A 21,373-nucleotide genomic window follows, 5' to 3' on the forward strand; every position below is an offset into this window, starting at 1 on the left:
GTAGAGTCACAGAGATATAAAACAGCATGACATATTTTAAAATGTAAGGAGGTTTATATAGCTCAAGTATAGAATGAGTAGAGACTGAGGCAAGAGAGGAGGAATATGATAAAGCTAGAGAAGTATAAAAAGGCCAACTCATGAAAGTTCAGGTATGACAAGGCAAGGAGTTTGAAGTTCATTTGTAGAGAATCACAAATAGGTTCTTAAAGCAACCTTGATCATAATTTCAGCTTTAAAAGATAACTCTGAGTGCAATGTTAAGAATAAGTTCAAAGAGATAGAAATGATGGAAGTGAAATAGAAATGGATGGACCACACTGGAAGTAAGTTTGTTGGTAAGGTTGAACTTCCATGACAAAATGCCATGGTCTGGGTAACTTAAACAAGAGAAATTTACTCCTCACAGTTCTGGAAGCTCAGAAGTCCAAGTTTAAGGATTTCATTCCTGGTGACGGCTTTATTTCTGGATTACAGAGGGCCACCTTCTTGTATCCTAAAATAGCCTTTCCTCACTGTGTGTACATGTAGAGAGAGACCGCTTTCTTAAATGGATACCATCCTACTGGAGGGCCCCACCCTCCTAACCTCAATTAATTTTAGCCACTTCCTAAAAGTCCTACCTCCAAATACAACTTCATTAGGGGTTAGGGCCTTACCATATGAATTTAGGAGCAAATGGCACAATTCAATCCATGGCAGTAATGAATTACTATAGTAGAATTAAGAGATACAGACTTAAGCTAACCCAATAGAAGTAAAGATAGGGAAAATTATGATCTGAAGAAGGTAAGATGGTCATGAGTTAAAGATAACGAAGAAAGGACTATGAAGTTTCTGACTTAAATAGCTGAATGAATGTTAGCACTCTATGTTTAAATAAGGAAAGCAGGTTGATGGCCCCACAGAACGCAGGAGCTTCAGACTCTGAAAATGCAAGGTCCAATGAGCAACAGAAGTGAAAAGACAGATGAAAACAAAAGAATTACTGAAGATCTACTTACTGAAAATTTAATCATCACAGAAGGCTCTGAGATGTGATTTTACTGTACTTCATAGCTAATTTATTACCCCGTTACTGTTTTGTGGATACCCGTTAGCAGATAAATGCTCCTTGGTAAAAGACAAAGAAAGTATTTTATTAATCATAACACAGCATCAGTCTGTTTGCATTGGGTCCCTGGACCCTAGCTCCTTAGGGTTCATGAGACATGATCATAAGAGGATGTTACTCACACAATGGTTTGGGTCAAAATCGAGTCATGCAGAGCTTAGGAGACTACCATTTTATAGCAAGTGGTAAGCAAGCCTATTCTCTCCCAGAAAGAGACATTTTATTACTCAAGATTGCTCGGTATAAATACAATCCTGAGAAATGACCCATGAAAAAGGTCCTTAAGCTCTTGGCACATCCAGTAATAAATGTAGGAGCATGAGAGACTCACGGAAGACTGTCATTCACTATACTCACCTAACTATTTCACTCCCTCCATGACTCCAAATGCACGTTTGCCCTAGGTAAAATAATAAGCAAAGTATCCCTAAAGCAACAGATCAAACTATTTGGAGATAATTCAAGTGGTATGGTAGTTGCTTTTATTCCAGAGAAAAGTACAGCTGGCCCTCCATTATTTGCTGGTTCTGCACTTATAGATGTCAATATCTGGGCACTGAAAATATTCAGGTGAAAAAAGGTATCTGAACTGAACATATACAGACTTTTTTTTTCTTTTCAATATTCCCTAAATGATATATTATGACAAATATTAGATAGCACTGGCATCTGTATTAGTAAGCTACAGATGATTTAAAGTATATCAGAGGACCACATGTAGCCTATATGCAAATACTACACCATTTAAAATAAGGTATTTTTTTTTATTGTTGGTTGTTCAAAACATTGCATAGTCCTTGATATATCATCTTTCACACTTTGCTTCAAGTGGGTTATGAACTCCCATTTTTAGCCCATATACAGATTGCAGAATCACATCAATTACACATCCATTGATTTACATATTGCCATACTAGTGACTGTCGTGTTCTGCTACCTTTCCTATCCTCTACTATCCCCCCTCCCCTCCCCTCCCCTCCCCTCTTCTCTCTCTACCCCCTCTACTGACCTTCATTTCTCCCCCTTGTATTATTTTTCCCTTTCCCCTCATTTCCTCTTGTATGTTCTTTTGTATAACCCTGAGGGTCTCCTTCCATTTCCATGCAATTTCCCTTTTCTCTCCCTTTCCCTCCTACCTCATGTCTCTGTTTAAAGTTGATCTTTTCCTCCTGCTCTTCCTCCCTGCTCTGTTCTTAGTTGCTCTAATTATATCAAAGAAGACATTTGGCATTTGTGTTTTAGGGATTGGCTAGCTTCACTNGTTGGCTACGATCTACATACTGTGGGGTCGGGCTCCAAATTCCTCAATAGGACACCCATAGCACAAAAGTTAATAACTAGAATCAACAAATGGGACTTACTCAAACTAAAAAGTTTTTTCTCAGATAAAGAAACAATAAAATAAGGTATTTAAGAGCATTTGCAAATATCTGTGTTCATGGGGGTAGTGGAACAAATCCTACTCAGATATCAAGAGACAACTATTTCAAATCCTGTATTGGTAGAGTCCAAAATAAAACAGTATTATCAAATAATAGTAAAGTGAACTAACCAATGAACCAGGCTCACTTACCTAAGAGAATCTCTTTTAAATTTCCTACATCTTATTCTTTTTCCCTAATATTTAATTTCAAAAATTTTCAAACAAACTGAAAAATAGTACAATAAATACCTTTACACCTACCACTTTGATTAAACAACTGTTAACATTTGGCCATATTGTCTTCTTTTTTATTTTTGTGCTTTCCTCTCTTTTAAAAGAAACATTTAAAAATAACTTTCAGGCATCATGATTTTCTCCCTAAATAGTTTACATAAGAATAAGAACATTTTACTATGTGACTATAATGCCATTATCTCACTGAAAAAAAATTTTAATGATTCTTTCCCAACTGGCCCTAAAATGAATATTTTTTTTTTAATTTTTGTATTATTAGTTTTGAAGTCAATATCCCTTAGAAGTTCATACAGTGTATTTGCTTATTAGGTTTCCTGGTTTTTTGCATATAACAATTTCTCTGATCTCTAACACATACTTATTATTATTATTATTATTAGGTACCAGGGATTGAACTCAGGGGCAAACCAATGAGCCACATTCCCAGCCCTATTTTGTATTTTATTTAGAGACAGTGTCTAACTGAGTTGCTTAGTGCCTCAGCAATGGTGAGGCACTGGCTTTGAACTTGTGATCCTCCTGTCTCAGCCCCCAGAGCTGCTGGGATTACAGGCATATGCCACTGCACCCAAGTACACCTTATTATTTTTAATGACATCCACTTTTTGATGATACCAGGTCAACTATATTTTAATATGTCCCATGCTCTGAATTTGATAGTATTGTTTAACTTTTTATTTATCCCCTGTATTTCATCAGAATTGAAAAATACATCTAAGGGTCTTATTATGGTCACATTCAATTTACATAAGAAGAATATGCATAGTTAACTTTGTGTGCTTCAAATTGCATCACTTCAGAAAACATATAATGTCAAACCATTCTATTACTAGTGATATTAACTTTGTTCACTTACATACAGTGCTGATAGCTAGATCTCTATTTTAAGATATATATTTTCCCCTTTAAAATTGTAAGAAATATATGGTGATACTTTAGTAATTTAGTAAAAAATGTGCAAATACTCTATTCCCTCATATCCTTTCATCTAAAAGAATTGGCATTCTTTGATGATCCTTATATGAATCAATTATTTCACTGAAAGCTATACACTAGTTTTCTATTATTGCTGTGACAAATTAAACAACACAATTTAGCACCCTCAATTTATAGCAGAATCCTGGGTTGGTTCTACTGGTTTCTCTGCTCCAGGTTTCAGAAGATGAAAATCAAAGTATTACTTAATAGGAGGCTCCAGAAAGAATCTGCTACTCAGTCATTGGGAAAATGCAGTTCATTGCAGTTCTAAGGACTGAGATCCATTTTTCCTTGCTGGTTGTCAGTTGGGAGATACAATTAGCTCCTAGAAGCCTCTCTCTGGTCTTTACACCGGGCTTTTGTATCTCCATAACCACCAACAATGCACTATATTCTCACGCTTGGAAATCCTTTTGCTTGCCTCCACTGAGTTTATTCCTCCTTTTTTCCCCAACAAAAATAAACAAACAACAGATATATGTATTTCTTTCCCTTCCTTTCTCCTATAATAGGTAAAATGCATCTCAAGCAGTTCTGTAAGTTATGACAATTTCCCATCACAGGGATTTACTCTTTTATATTCCCACCAGCACTATATAAGAAGTCCTATTTCTGTACAGTCTCATTGACTAAGTTGAACATAATAAGTGAAGTTAACATCGTTCCATAAGCTTAAAAAGCATTTGCATTTCCTTACCTGTGAACTACTTGTTCATGCCTTTTATCTATTGGTTGAGTTCAGTGGGGTTTGAAGGATTGGGATATTATTTGGTTTAGAGGGATGGTTGGTTTGTTTGCTTGTTTATCTTTTTATTCCCAAGTTTTAGAAAAACAAGTAATCTTTGGAAGCTTCACTGGTGGTCTAAGATAAGATATTCTAGACTTATGACATTCATTTCTTACCTCACACTGGAACTAAACATTTCTCTAAAGAACTCAGGTTGTTTTAATAGGAAACAATTATTTTAAAACCACTATCATTGCTACTAGGAGCTATTTCAAGACTCTAATCAATGCTATGGGGTTGGTAAATTTTATTTCAGTTTTTACATTTAGATCTCTGATTCATTTGGAGTTCATTTTGCTGTACATTGTGATGAAGGGTCAAATTATATATTCTAATGAGCAATTATCTATCAATTACTAAATCACACTTTCCCTAGAGTAATTTAGGATTGCACCCAACATAAACTAAAATTCCATGTGTATTTGGGCTTTCTCTGTGTCTAGACATTGCTGTTCAATTGGTCCTACTGCCTAATCACATGTCAATTACACATTGTTTTAAGACGCTTGTAGTTTTTCTTTATCAAAGAATACAGAAAATTTGTCTGGGGCTGCAGCTCAGCAATAATGCACTTGCCTGGCATGTATGAGGCACTAGGTTCAATTCTCAGCACCACATATAAACAAACAAACAAATAAAACCACTAAAAAAATATGTGTGTGTGTGTGTGTGTGTGTGTGTATAAAAGAATACAGAAAATTACTTCAGTGACTTTTTTTTCCAATTCTAAACTAACTAGTAAGATGTAATTACTGGTATTTCACTTGTAGTAATTGATGTCAGAATAAAATATAAGTCAAAGGAGACTGCTAACTAATTCTGGGCCAATAGTCATTTCTTTATATCCACTAAAGAAACATATGCTTGATGTCAGTCTCTGACAGTGGACAAGGAGAGGACAGAGATAAACAAGAAATTAAACATTTATAATATCAATAATAAAGATTACTTAGAAATATTCTTAAACAATGTAGTTCTATTTTCCTTCTATGCTCCTAATGAACATAAAATGATATCATATGTACCACCTCACTTATTCTCCATAATAGTACATATAATTTTATTCCCATTTTACAGTGAAGGCATATAAATATTATTACTTAAAGTCTCAACAATGTGATTTAGAAAAAATAAGAATGCAAAATTCCTGATAGCCAGTACAATATGAAATGTATTATTTTTACATCATGAAAGTATTCACTATATGCAGATAGCTGTATATTCAAATATTTGATTATTAAAATAGTGATAATTTGTATTGTTCCTGACTTTCAACTATTCCTCGTTTTAAATACCAGAATAGCCAACTGAAAAAAACCCTGTAAGTTCCATTTGCCCACATTCTTTAATAAATCACATTTTAAAAAATTTAATATTTCTGGTAATTTTCCACCATTTAATGGACATATTACTAATGTTGATCTAGAGGGAGTATTATGCCCTTATTTGTTTCTGTGAAAGTGATCCTATTCGTTAATAAAGAGCCAATGTTACAGACTACCTAATTGTTGCTATTTTCTTATTTGGCACATCTTAAGAGGCTACCAAGATGTACATCAAAGAAAATGCAAAGAATCAACCCAGGAACGAATAAAATCTTACAGTGTAAGACCTTACACTGTAAGATTTTAAATCTTTCTGGTGGATTTTAAATTTTCCATTTAATAGAAATTCAGTATTGACATGAGAGTTAAGAAAATTTCACAAGTTATGTGCCGTTTCTACCATGCCATTTACTATTTAATATGATAGCTTTCTATTCATTCTCATTGAGCCCAACAGAAACATTATCGCTTGACATTCTACTCTAATACATGTACACTAAAGATTTCTATTTTGAAAATTACCCTTTAATACCACTTTCCCACCTCCTTAAGCTGACAGTATCTTTCTACATTTAAAGAAATCATCAAAACTTATAAGGGCTATGTATTTTTAGTCATAGATAGTATAAAATATATATGTATTAGCAAAAGCATTTGTTTGACTATAGAAATATGATTGTATGAATGTATTCTTTTGTGCAATATGGAATGGCATTGTAAAATCAAACTGACATATCAATTTATTTTACTTATACAATAAGTTTAATTTACATAGAAATGATAGAGTATTCCAGGAACAAATCTTAAAAACAATTTCTGCTGAATGACTGCTATAATAATCTCTTTAAGAGACAAATAAACATAAACTAAAACAGCAGTTCTGAAACATATATATAGTTCTCAGCTAAAGACAAAACTTGGTATTAAGTAGAAAAATGCTAAAAAAAAAAACAAAAACAGAAGGGTTTTTTTTTTTCTCCAGATTGCCAGTTGAAGTTAAAATGTTCCTTAAAACTTCAATATTAAGCATATCAAAAGCTTTTATTAAAGCATGCATTTAGGGAGAAAACTCAGATTTGTACTCTCTTTTGACTTCTCCCCTTGACCCACTGATAAAGAGAGAGGATGATTTCAGTGCATCTATATGCAGAAAAACTAGAACTAGAAAACTAGAAACAAAATACTAAGATACTTCTAGAATTTAAATATAAGTTTATCTGTTTGAACTCTTTAGTTCTACAAGATCTTCCACTTTCTAAATTATACTGAAGATTCAATATAAAGGTTAAAATTTTCTAATAGAATGTTAAATATATACTATTTCTATCAAATAATCTTAGTCAATAAAGCTTTAATAGTCCAAAATGATCTTAAATTGGATTGAAATAGAAATAATTAAAAAGTTGTTTAGCTTTACAAACAGGAAAGTTACATTATAGTTTTTCTTTCTTATAATAATAAAATATCCCCCTTTATGTTTGAATTTCTAAATTTAGGAAACTCTTCTAAAATATACATATTCAGAATTTATACTTAACAATGTATGAAATTCTATTACATTCATTTATTATACAACAAATATTATAAGGACACAGGAAAGAATAAATCTAATCAAAGAGGTGAAAGATCTCTACAGGAAAATCACAGGACACTGAAAAAAAGAAATCAAAGTCAGAAGATAAAAAGGCCTCCCTTCGAATAAAACCATGGCATTTTCAGGTAAATGGATGGAGTTAGAGAAGATAATGCTAAGTTAGCCAATCCCAAAAGTCCAAATGCCAATGTTTTCTTTGATATAAGGAAGCTGATTCAAGATGCCCTTCAGTGGATGAATGGATTAAAAAAAAGTGGCATATATACACTATGGAATTTTACTCAGCAATAAAAGAGAATAAAATCATGGCATTTGCAGGTAAATGGATGGCATTGACAAAGACAATGCTAAGTGAAGTTAGCCAATCCCCAAAAAACAAATGCCGAATGTTTTCTCTGATATAAGGAGGCTGACTCATAGTGGGGTAGGGAAGAGGAGCATGCAAGGATTAGATGAACTCTAGACAGGGAAGAGGGGAGGGAAAGGAAGAGGGCAGGGGACCGGTAAGGGCTGTGGAATGTGAAGGACATCATTATCCAAAGTACATGTATGAAGACTCGAATTGGGTGTCAACATACTTTATATATAAACAGATATAAAAATTGTGGTATATATGTGTAATAAGAATTGTAATGCAAAAAAAAAAAAAAAAAAACAAAGTACATGTATAAAGGCATGAATTGGTGTGAACATACTCCATATACAAAGATATAAAAAACTATATATGTAATGCATTCCACTGTCATGTATTTTAAAAAATAAATCAATAAAACTAAAAAACAAAACAAAACAAGGAAGCTGATTCATAGAAGAATAGGGAGAGGGAGCATGGGAGGAATAGTCAAACTCTAGATAGGGCAGAGGGGTTGGGGGGAAGGGAGGGGACATGGGGTTATTAATGATTGTGGAATGTGATGAACACTATTATCCAAAGTACACGTATAAAGACACAAATTGGTGTGAATATACTTTGTATACAACCAGAGATATGAAAAATTGATCTAAGAAACACTAACTTCATAAAACATTAATCTAAAAACATTGTAATAATAGTTAACTGCTGTGATTTGGGGTGATTAATTAGAGCCAATTTGATCATGAACACAAATCTGAATGCAGGCACAGTGGTGGTAATGTAGATAATACAGAATATGCTCTCACTATATAAATAATAATTAAAATGAAAACTCAAAATTATTTTAAGTCTCATAGAATAAAATCCACCAAGAATAACTCTGTGACCTCCATATAACCAAATAATTAAGTATATAATCATAGGAGAAAGAAATCATTTACACACTGTATAATTTAACAATATACACAAGCTGGGTTTAGACACAAATGATGTTGAAGGATACAGGTTGAGAGTAAAAAAAAAAAAATGTAGATGCCAAAAAAGGACAAGGTATGTTTGGAAAACAGCAACTTGTCCAAGCAAGTTGGTACACAAGGCTCATGAAAAGGAGTAAAATATAAGCCACATTTAAAATCAATTAAAAAACACTAGCTATACTACAAGGCCATTATAGAAAGATTATTCTATAATAAAAATATAACCAGTTTACACATATAATTCAAGTGGAACTGGGAAAGATTTTTTTATAACTTTTTTTGTTCTTATTAGTGTATCATAATTAACATAATATTGGGGTTCTTTTTGGATAACCATATATGCATGGAATATAAACTGATCTACTTTAGTCCCTAGTATTTCCCCTTTGGCTCCCTAACTACCTTTCTCTGTTCTCCTTCCTATACTTATTGCTCTTTCTTCTATTAATTCATAGTTATTTTTTAAATTCCTGCTTTATGGAGATACATAAAGGTGAAATTCACTGTGGTACATTCATATATGTACATAGCATAATTTTTATATAAGGCAGAAATTATTCTGGTCACTGAATATATTCAAATTATAAATGCTAGACAATACTGTCAATAACTCTCGAGGGTCTTTGTGAGATTTTATACTGCTTATAAGATAACAGGTTGAGCCTGCACAATCTTATAGATGCCGTCAGAAGAACACGGCATTTATTTATTTTGAATATTTAAAATTGGAAAACACAAAGTTAAAAGAGTATATGTGACATACCTCTCCCAGAGCCTCATATCTTTTCTGGTTCCATCTGTGCAAATCTTCCCGGTAATTAAAAACAAATGGTTCCCCAGTTTTTATGTGTCTTAACTGCCCCTCTAAAAAACAACAAAGAATGTTGCTATAATTCAGAGTTAATTTACAATAATATCAAAGTAAAATAAATAATGCCTGATAAGAATTTAAACATTCTCCTCAGAACAGTTTATTTTTCCCCAATTCTTTTTCAGACTTCAAAATGGTACATGCCCATTGCTATTATAGAACAATAGTCCCTAAGTAATCAAAGCGATTCTTGATTTTCATTTTACTAATATAAAGCACACTATCAATATTTTAGGTCCTATTATGAATAAGAATCTCTACCAGATATTGCCATCAAAATGGTGCTAGTCCTCAAGGAGCATAGAGCCTACATACCTGTGGAATAAAAGCATAAGCATTAAAAAGCTAAATAATTTTTCAGAAAGTTAAACAAACCCAAATGAATTAAACAAACAATCTAAAAAGTTCTACAGGTGATTCATGCAGACAATAATGTCTAGGATGATTTTGGGAAAATGATGAATCTCTACAGGTTAGAATAAGGTTCAGAAGGTTTCTACATTTGTCAAGTAGGTCTTGAAATATGAGTAAGATATCAAATGGAAATTGGAGAGAAGTAGTGAGCTACTACAAATTTAGATGAACAAATCATACAAATCAGAGGTCTTTACTGATAATGACTAAGCTTTACTAATAACTCAAGCATACAAGCAATCAAGCTGCATAAGTACAACAGGGAGAGATCGGGGATGTTCTGACATTTCCCCCAAGGGCCTTTCCTTTCACAGTATAGTACTCTTTAGCCCAAACTAAATAAGGTCACTTACATGAGGTAGACAGATACCTTGACACATTGGTGAATATGTGATCATAAAATATTTCCATATTATATGCCAAAGACTTACATTGCTTATGTGATAGTTTTCAGAGCTATATGCCCCATACAACAAACACCATAGGTCTGTTTACTATGAGTAATGTTAAACCAGTCATCCTGCTGAAAGTATTCCGCAGACAAAAGACTCTACTCATAGCAAATATTCATCTGATTTACTAAAAAGTTTAATTGTTAGCATGTTTACAAGGAGAAAAGACTAGCTATCTTTTCCTGGGAATATTGTTCTGGTAATCAGGAGCGAAACGAACCATAGGCCAATTGCTTTAACATTTACTCCCCACGAGGCAACACAACATTATTACTTACACATATATTGGTATAAAATATTCTTTATAAAAATCATGAAAATTAACATCTGAAAAAAAGCAAAGTTTCTATTTTCTTCTGTTGAAACTCACTCAATATTCTAGCATTCAGAGACTGAAGCCCTAACACCTATAAAGGGATATCCACTGATTCAGTGATGACAGATCATCAATTTGATTAATGCAGAGCAACACGTAGAAAACTACAACTCTAATGCCACCTACCCTATAATAACATCACCTTTCAAGTGTGACAGTATGTTATTTATTATTCCAGAAATATACTTTAATCAATTGATGATATGTTTTTCCACATCTTAAGTACAAAAGTTATTCTTATTAGAACCTAATTAGTAAATTCTAAGATAAGGATGTTGCCTTAAAAATCATGGAAAATTGAGTACTTTGTTTTAAAATATTGTCACAGATAATTATTTCCAGCAACTTCACTTTTACTGTGTGAAACAGTAACATCTTTCAGTATAATTTAGTTAGGAGTTTCCAATGGATATCAGAGAGTTGAATACTCAAGGTTGAAAAGCATAAACTGAATCAAATTCACGTCAATCAGTTAACATGACTTGACAACTATAGGAAATTGTTACTTGGTTCTTTCACTCAAGTGAAGGATTTTTACCATTCAAGGTTAAGTCATTATTTCTCAAAAGAAATTCATAAAACATTCTAGCTGACCTTCAAGGTAAGCACATATCAATCCTATGCTATTAACATTGTAAAATAAATTTTGCATAGACCATATACCACTTACTTTCATTAAAAGCGTATTCAAATCCTTCCAGGGTATCAGGAAAATCAAGAGGTGGTTCATCTTTTTTCATTAGTTCATCCAAATCTATTCTAGATAATAAGTCTAGAAAAGAAATATGAAACTTATTTATATTCATTTCATAGTTAACAATAAAAATTATATTTTAAATTATTAAGTATTCTTTTGTTCTATTAAGTTTTTATATATTTTTAACTGAAAATGCAGTTAATTTTAAGTCCCAAAATGCTATATTATGATCAAGCACAATAAGTACTTTAAAAATAATAGTTCTCAAAACAATCATGACTTATATCTGATAAGCCACTATACTAAATTAACCTCTCTTCAAAATAGAGATCTATTATTGTAAGTTTTAGAAATTAATATCACTTTTAAAAGACCATTAAATCTTACATCCAAATGAAACCTTATGAATGAATGAGGACAATTATTATAAATCTAACAGTAAATCACATTAGATTTGTAATGAAAAATCTAATAGTAATATAGCATATTGTTCCATTTTTAGGGGGAAATAGTAAGAAGAAATATGCTAACTTGAGAAAACTGATTGACACAAAATAGTTTATTCTCCATAAGGTTTGATTTCACACAATCAAAAATAAATCTGCAAATGATTTTTTAAAATAAACAAAACTCCAAAATTTTATTTTGGAATGGTTTTAGATTTACGGAAATTTTGAAGGATAGCACAGAGTGTCTGTATGCCCTTACCTAGTTTCCATAATGTTCACATTTATGTGGCCATAATACACTTGTCAAAACAATGAAACCAACTTTGGCATACTCCACTGACTAAAGCCTAGATGTTATTGATATTTCACCAGTTCCTCCATTAATGATCATTTTCTGTCCCAGGATTCCATTCAGGAATCTAAATGGCACAAAGTTATCATTTCTCCCAGGTCTCCTCTGTCTAGTCTGTGACAGTTTCTTCCTTTCCTTCTTTTCTGTGACCTTAACATTTTTTTAGGATAATGATCAGGTGTTTTGTAGAACTGTCCTCAATTTAAGTATATCTGATGTTTTTATAGATGAAGTTTATCCTTTCACTAGTTTAGAATTATGAGTTTCTGGAAAGAAAACCAGAAAGGGAACTGAACTTCTTAATACATCATGTCAAGAGGAACATGTATCCACAGAACATCACTGGTGATGTTAACCTTATCACGTGGTTAAGGTTGCATTTTCCAGGATTCTCCACTAAGTTACTATTTTTCTCTTTTTATATATAACCTGTTCTTTAAAAGCAACTAAATCTGGTCCATTCTCAAGAAGATAAGGATAGAATTATGCTCTACCTCCTGGAGTAAGGAACATCTACATACATTATTTATAATTCTTATGTATAGAAAATTCATCTGTCCACATTTACATAAATTACTATTAATCATTTATATCAGTATAGACTCATGGATATTTATTGTATAGGTTAAGTAAAAATTCAATCCTGTGCTTTTTTCCCTCCAAAATTGTTCCAGCCATGGTCACTGTAAGCTCTTCTAGTTGTCTCCTGTGACCTTTTGACATAATATTATCTTATCTGTTTTCTTGAGCATTTTCTTACTTTCTGTGAGCTCCAGTTTCATCTTGTATGTTTACTACTCCAGCCCTGGAATAAGTCTATCAACAAGTATTTAATGGTATCTCATATAAGAATGTGACAAAAGTTCTCACTGTATGTCATCAGAATCATTTCGAAAATCAAAATTTTTAAAAAATAAACTTCAAATATATATAATACAAAAATGTAAATCAGATTAATTAAATAAACATATCTCCCAAAACCTAACTCATTGCTCCCTTAATTGTTTGCTTTATCAACCTTATAATATTCTGTTTTCCCTTTTTCTCCACAAAGAACAGTGTGAATACAGAAATGTGCTTTTTTGCTTTGCTCAAAATATTCCTACAAATGACAAACTAAACTAAAAATGAAATTCTTAAAAATTTTCCACTGTCAACTAGAATTCCTGATACAGAAATTTTTTATTTCATTAGCATTGACAAGATACATAGAAAGGAACTGTCAAAATTATTTTCCTCCTTTGTTAAAAGAAAGCAATGCTGTAAAATTGTATTTTACTCTGAAATCAGGTTCTAAATGCAGTGGATAACTCCAAAATCAAGTATAATTAAAGATATCTATAGAAAATTCCCTCAATAACCAATAAAATAGAGCAGTTGAATCCATACAACCTAAATTTGCATCAGATATGACACAACTGTCTTTTTCTGAAACGTGGCTCTAGTGATTAAAGTGATTTAGCAACTAGAATTTTAAACCTAAGCATATGCAACAGTAGTACAAAAAAATACTCTTTCATGCCCAAAAGAACTAAAAGTAGTGACTCAAACAGATATTTGTAAACCAGTGTTCACAGCAGTAGTATTCATTATCATCAAAAGGTAAAGGCAACCCAAGTATACATCAACAAAGGAATAGAGTAATGGTTAATTTTATGTATCAATCTAACTAGGACACAGGGTGCCCAGATATTTTGTAAAACATTATTCTGGGTGTGTCTGTAAGAATGTTTTCAGATAAAACATTTGAATTAGTTGATGAAGTAAAGCAGATTTCCTTCTCCAGGATGTGTGGGCCTCACTTAATGGTATGAACGCCTGAATAGAACAAACAGGCTGAATAAAGAAGAATGAACTTTCTGTCCTGCTATCCTTGAGCTGGAACATTGGTTTTCTCCTGCTTTCAGGCTTAAACTGGAACTTACACAACTAGCTCTCTCACAGAATTTTGGGATTGGACTGGAACTACACTATTAGCTCTCCTTCCATAATGCAAACTTGGGAGTTTTCAGCCTTGTTGTTACTATGTAAGCCAGTTCATTGCAACACATTTTACACACACACACACACACACACACACACACAACTGGTTCTGTTTTTCTGGAAAACCATGGCTAATACAAATAGATAAACAAAATACGACATATACATACAATAAAATATTATTCGGCCTTATTAGGAATAAAAGGAACGGCATTCTGACACAACATGAAAGTACCTTGAACACAGTACGTGAAGTGAAATTAACTGTCATAGAAGGACAAATATTGTACAATTCCATGTATATTAGCTACCTAGAAAAATCAAACTCATAGAGATGAAAAAAAAATAAAGTGGTAGTTTCCAGGAGACAGGAGGAGAGGGAAATGGGAGTTAGTATTTAAGACAGTTTCAGTTTCACAAGACGAGACAGTTCTACAGATGCATGATGATGAAGAATGCACAATATGAATGTACATAATGCCACAGAACTGTACACTTAAAAATGGTTTAAATTTTGAATTTTATATATGTGTATCTTGCCGCAATAAAAAAAAAATCACTTGGATTCTTTATTAAAATGTATTACCTAGATGAGTAAACCATTACTGGAATTCTACTTCTGGCTAAAATAGAAAAACAGGAACTAGATTCTTCCTACTCTCCTTAAATAACTAGGATACTATATGTGAAAGAACAGTTTTCAGAGGTTGCACAAAAGGCAGAACTGTGTTCACTGAAAGAAACAAATGAGACAAATCTTTCTATTGCACTAGTTTATTGTCTAGAGAAGGTTGAAGACACAGGAGAAATAGAAATGCAAACAAAGAATGAGAATCCTGCTAAGTGAGAAGATATAGATCAAAATTTGAATAATCCAAGGTGACTAGGTTTGGGTGCAAAAACAAAAGAGGGCAAAGGGTACAGTTTATTCAGAGAGATTACTGAGCAGAGCTACAGAGTGATTTTATTCTGTCTCTGACTAAGTATTTATCCAGTACATTATAGGAGAGGAAAACAGGACAGGACAGGGAAAGAAGCAGGCTGAATGATTCCTGAAGTACACATAGAGCTACAAATAGTCTGTGCATTCAACAGTCAGAATGAAAAGACTTTATAATATGAGATATCAGATAGAACTCTCAGCTCTATTTCTGGTAGCCTGAATTAACCCCACCCAGAAAAAGAACATTCAAAACTTCCATATCAAACAGTGGTTCCATTCCAAGTTTTCTAAGGAATCTCCATACCGCTTTCCAGAGTGGTTGCACCAATTTGCAGTCCCACCAGGAATGTAGGAGTATGCCTTTTCCCCCACATCCTTGCTAACATTTATTGTTGTCTGTATTCTTGATAACTGCCATTCTGACTGGTGTGAGATAAAATCTTAAGAGTTGTTTTGATTTGGATTTCTCTAATTACTAGAGACGTTGAACATTTTTTCATATAGTTGTTTATCAAATGTATATCTGCTTCTGAGAAGTGTCTGTTTAGCTCCTCAGCCAATTTATTGATTGGGTTGTTTGGGTTTTTTGATGTTAAGTTTTTTTAGTTCTTTTTACATCCTGGAGATTAGTGTTCTGACATGCTTATGGCAAAAATCTGCTCCCAAAATGTAGGCTCTTTCTTTACCTCATTGATTGTTTCTTTTGCTAAGAAGAGGCTTTTTAATTTAGTTTGATTAATTCTTGATTCTATTTCTTGCACTTTAGGAGTCTTATTAAGGAAGTAAGGGCCTAATCTGACTTGATGATGATTTGGGCCTACTTTGAAGAGTGAAGCAGGAGACATCACAATACCAGACCTTAAACTATACTACAAAACTATAGTAACAAAAATGTCATGGTATTGGCACGAAAATAAATATATAGATCAATGATACAGAACAGAAGACACAGAGAAAACCATACAAATAAGTTATCTCATACTAGACAAAGGCTCCAAAATTATACATTAGAGAAAAGATAGCCTCTTCAACAAATGGTGCTTGGAGAACTAGAAATCCATAAGCAGCAAAATGAAAATAAACCCCTACCTCTCACCATGCAGAAAATTCAATTCAAAGTGGATCAAGGATGTAGGAATTAGACTAGAGACCCTGTGCCTAACAGAGGAAAAAGCAGGCCCAAATCTTACTCATATTTGATGGGGAATTAAACTCCTTCCATGACAAGGATAAACAAAAAGAATATACGACAACTAAGCCAGCACTACAAGGTTATTCAAAGGTAAATTGGACACAGAGAATCCCCAAAACAAAATCTAAAACTCTCAAATGAAGATCAATAGAAGACAAATCATCTAAATGAGAATCAAGGCAGAATTAAATACAAAAAATAAAAATAAAAATGTTAGCAAAACACAAACACATATAGCCATAGTAACACTGAATATAAATGGTATCAACTTCCCATTTAAAAAATATAGATTTGCAGAATGGATCAAATACCAAGATCCAACTATATGATATTTGCAAGAAACTCGCCGCATAGATAAAGACATTCCAAGGCTGAAGATAAAAGGATGGGAAAAAGTATTCCATGTAAACAGACTCCAAAATCAGGCCAGAATAAGCATTCTCACATGACAAAGCTGATTTCAAGCAAAATTTAGTCAGAATAGACAAAAGGGGCCATTATATCCTGGTAAATGAAACAATTTAATAGTTAATATATATACTCCAAATATCAATGCACTCAATTATGTTAAAAAAATACTCCTTGACATGAAATCCCAGGTAGTCACCAATACAATAATACTGGAAGATTTCAATGCAGTCTTTTAATCAATAGAGGCCAGCAAAGCATAAAATCAATAAAGATATATAGCTAGAACCCAATACAATAATACTGGAAGATTTCAAGACACCCTATCATCAAGAAACAGGTCATTGAAGCATAAAAATCAATAAATATATATAAAGCCTAATAATATTACAATTCAAGTGGACCTAATAGACATCTACAGAGTATTTCACCCCAAAACAGCTGATTTACCTCTCAGCAGCTCATGGAACCTTCTTTGCAACAGACCACATTCTAGATGAAGATTCTAGGCAAATACAAAAGTAAGTCTAGAAAACTTTTTTAAAAATTTTACAATCCCGTGCATCATATCAGACCATAATGTAATGAACTAGAAATAAACAGTAAGAAAAATAATAGAAACCACAAACGCATGGAGAGTAAACAATATTCTTTTAAATGAAGAATGGATCAACACATGAAAGAAGTAATCAGGAAATTATTAGAAACAAATGAAAACAAAGACACAACATATCAAAATCTCTAAGACAGTATGAAAGTAGTACTAAAATGAAAATTTATTGCAATGAGTGCATACATTAAAAATATAGAGGCCCCAAATAATAAACTTATGCTTCACCTCAAGGCCTTAGGAAAAAATAACAAACTCATTCCAAAATCAGAAACAGAAAATAATAAAGATCAGAAACGAAATTGAGGAGAAAAAAAACACCCTCACAGGATCAGAGCAACAAAGGATTATTTGAAAAGACAAATAAGATTGATAAATCCTTAATCACAATAACCAAAAGAAACAGAAGACCCAAATCAATAAAATGCCTAAAGCTCAAGAAATAAAATAACAGAATGCCTAAAGCTCATAAAATAAAAACAAGAATAAGAGGGATACTATCAAACCCAAATCAACAAAATTCAAGAGTAAAGTAGATATAAACATAGAAATTTCTGAAATACAGAGGATCAAAATTAGATCAAAAATTTATACTTCAATAAACAGCAAAATCTAGAAGGCATTAACAAATTTCTAGACACATAAGACCTGTCTGAATTGAATCAGGAAGACATAGAAACTTTAAATAGACCAATACCAAGTAATAAGATTGAAAAAGCAATCAAAAGCCAACCAACAAAGAAAAGACAAGGATCAGATGCATTCTCAGCAGAGTTCTACCAGACCTTTAAAGAAGAACTAACACCAGATTTCCTCAAATTATTCCATGAAATTGACACTGCTGTGTCTAGATTATGTCAATTAAATTAAGCTGTGTAATTATTAAGATGATGAGGATTCCTTAATGACCAATTGATGTATCTGGATGTTAATTGAAACAAGCTGTGTATAATGAGTTAAGTGTATATATACCTCTACTGTCCGACAATAAAGCGGCTCCCACTCCTGCTGTACCAATCTTCACAAGTTGCTCATCACCCCCGTTAGTTTGCTGCAGCCAGACGGCGGCAAGTTGTAACAGTAATGGCATGGTACTGGAATCAATACAGACATGGAGACCAATGGAACAGAAAACACTGAGACAAACCCAAATACTTACACCCATTGATACTTGATAAAGATGCCAAAAAATGGATTTTGGAGAAAAGACAATCTGTTTAACAAATGGTGCTAGAAAAACTGGATACTGCCATGTAGAAGAATGAAATTAGATCCATATCTCTCACCCTGAAAAAACATCAAATCAATATGGATAAAAGACATAGGAATTAGTCCAATAAACATGCAATTGTTAGAAGAAAGTACAGGGTCAACATCCCAACACATAAGGATAACAAAATGCCTAAAGCTCAAGAAATAAAAACAAGAATAAGAGGGATACTAGCAAACTAAAAAGCTTCCGCACATCAAAGGAAATGATGAAGAGGGAAAAGAGAACCTACAGAATGGGAAAAAAAATCTATGCCAGCTATTCTTCTCTACAGAGGGTTAATATCCAGAATATATGAAGAACTCAAAAAACTCAATGCCAAAAAACCAAATAACCCAATTAATAAATAGACAAAAAAAATATAGAAACTTCCCAAAAGAGGAAATATAAATGACCAACAAATGTATTAAAAAATGTTCAATATCTCTAACAATCAGGGAAATGCAAATCAAAAATATACTAAGATTTCATCTCATTCCAATTAGAATAATTATCAAGAACATAAACTATAATAAATGCTGGAGAAGATGTAGTGGAAAAGACACACATTGCTGGTGGTACTATAAATTAGTACAACCACTATGGAAAGCAGTGTGGAGATTCCTCAAAAAAACTAGGAATGAGAGAAGGACATTTCATACTACTTAAGGGAATTATACATCAATAAGACATAAAAAAATCATAAATATTTATGTCTCAAACAATGTAGAATCTACATACATCAAAAAAAAACCCTTCTCAACTTCAAGAATCAAATAGACCACGACATAATAATACTCAGTGACTTTAACACACCTCTCTTGCTACTGGAAAGATCTTACAAACAAAAACTGAACAAAGAAACTCTAGATCTAAATAATATAATCAATAATTTAGACTTAAAATATATATGTAGAAGCTAGAACATGTGGAGACTACATAAAATACTATTGAATGATGAATGGATAACAGAAGAAATCGGGGATGAAATAAAAATACTTAGAGGTAAATGAAAATAATGATACAACATATCAAAATCTCTGGGATATCAGGAAGGCAGCGCTAAGAGGAAAGTTCACTACACTGGGCTCATTCATTAAAAGAACAAAAAGTCAACAAATAAATGACGTAACAATACAACATAAAGCGCTAGAAAAAGAGGAAACAACAACAAAAACAGAAGACAGGATATAATTAAAACCAGAGCTGAAATCAATGAAATAGAAACTGAAGAAACAATTCAAAATATTGACAAAACAAAAAGTTTGTTCTTCAAAAAAAACAAATAAAATTGATAAACCCTAGCCATACTAATAAAGAGAAAAAGAAATAAAACTCAAATTACTAAAATACATAATTAAAAAGGAAATATCACAATGGACACACTGAAATACAGAAGATAATATGAAAGTACTTTGAAAACTTATAGTCCAATAAAATAGAAAACCTTGAAGACATTGACAAATTTCTAGAAACATGTAACCTACCCAAACTGAATCAGGAGGACATACACAACTTAAACAGATCAATTACTAGTAATGAAATAGAAAATGCCGTCAAAAGCCTACCAATCAAGAAAAGCCCAGGACCAAATGGATTCTAAGCCAAGTTCTACAAGACCTTCGAAGAAGAATTAACACCAATACTCCTCAAAGTATTCCATGAAACTGAAAAGAAGGAAACCCTTCCAAACTCATTCTATGAGGCTAACATCACCCTGACACCAAAACCAGACAAAGACACATCAAAAAAGAAAACTTCAGACCAATATCACTAATGAACATAGACACAAAAATTCTGGAAAATCACATAGAAAAACATTAAAAAGATAGTGCATCATGATCAAGTAGGGTTCATCCCAGGAATGCAAGGTTGATTTTTTTTAATTTATTTTTTACATGAGCTCTCTTATTAATATTATTTGCATTACAATTATTAATACACCTTTATACCACAATTTATCATATCTCTGTATACAAGATATGTTGACACCAAATTCACATCTTCATACATGTAATTTGAACGATGAGGGTCTCCTTCCACCGTCCTCGAAATTTCCCTTCTCCCTCCCTATCCCTCCACCCCTCTTCCCTATCTAGAGATAATCTTCTTCCCATGCTCTTCCTCCATACGCCATTTTGAGTCACCCCCCTTATATCAGAGAAGACATTCAGCATTTGTTTTTTGGGGATTGGCTAACTTCACTCAGCATAATCTGCTCTAATGCCATCCATTTCCCTGAAAATGCCATGATCTTATTATTTTTTAGTGCTGAGTAAATATTCCATTGTGTATAAATTCCACTTTTTTTTTCACCCATTCATCCACTGAAGGACATCTAGGTTGGCTCCAAAGTTTAGCTATTGTGAATTGTGCTGTTATAAACATTGATGTAGCTATGTCCCTGTAGTACGCTCTTTTTAGGTCCTTTGGGTATAGTCCAAGAAGAGAAATAGCTGGGTCAAATGGTGGTTCCATTCCCAGCTTTCCAAGGAATCTCCATACTGCTTTCCAAATTGGCTGCACCAATTTGCAGTCCCACCAGCAGCGTATGAGTGTACCTTCCCCC

General features: G+C 32.8%; 1 protein-coding gene across 17 annotated transcripts in view; it reads right to left on the reverse strand.

Annotated features, from left to right (window-relative positions):
• Fam172a (family with sequence similarity 172 member A) overlaps positions 1-21,373 on the reverse strand; it is a 456,628-nt gene that overhangs the window by 376,638 nt on the left and 58,617 nt on the right. For 15 of the 17 annotated variants that reach the window (XM_048811402.1, XM_048811412.1, XM_048811403.1 and 12 more), the window contains 2 exons: positions 11,592-11,693; positions 9,572-9,672 (listed from right to left, as the gene is read on the reverse strand). In XM_048811402.1, coding sequence (XP_048667359.1) covers positions 9,572-9,672; positions 11,592-11,693 — 203 coding nt within the window. Of the gene's footprint in view, positions 1-9,571; positions 9,673-9,940; positions 9,995-11,591; positions 11,696-13,989; positions 14,036-21,373 lie in introns of those variants that run through there. The other 2 variants (XM_048811407.1, XM_048811413.1) reach the window with 2 other exon arrangements.

Source organism: Marmota marmota, unplaced genomic scaffold (assembly GCF_001458135.2).
Source record: "Marmota marmota marmota unplaced genomic scaffold, marMar, whole genome shotgun sequence".
Taxonomy (NCBI): Eukaryota; Metazoa; Chordata; class Mammalia; order Rodentia; family Sciuridae; genus Marmota; species Marmota marmota.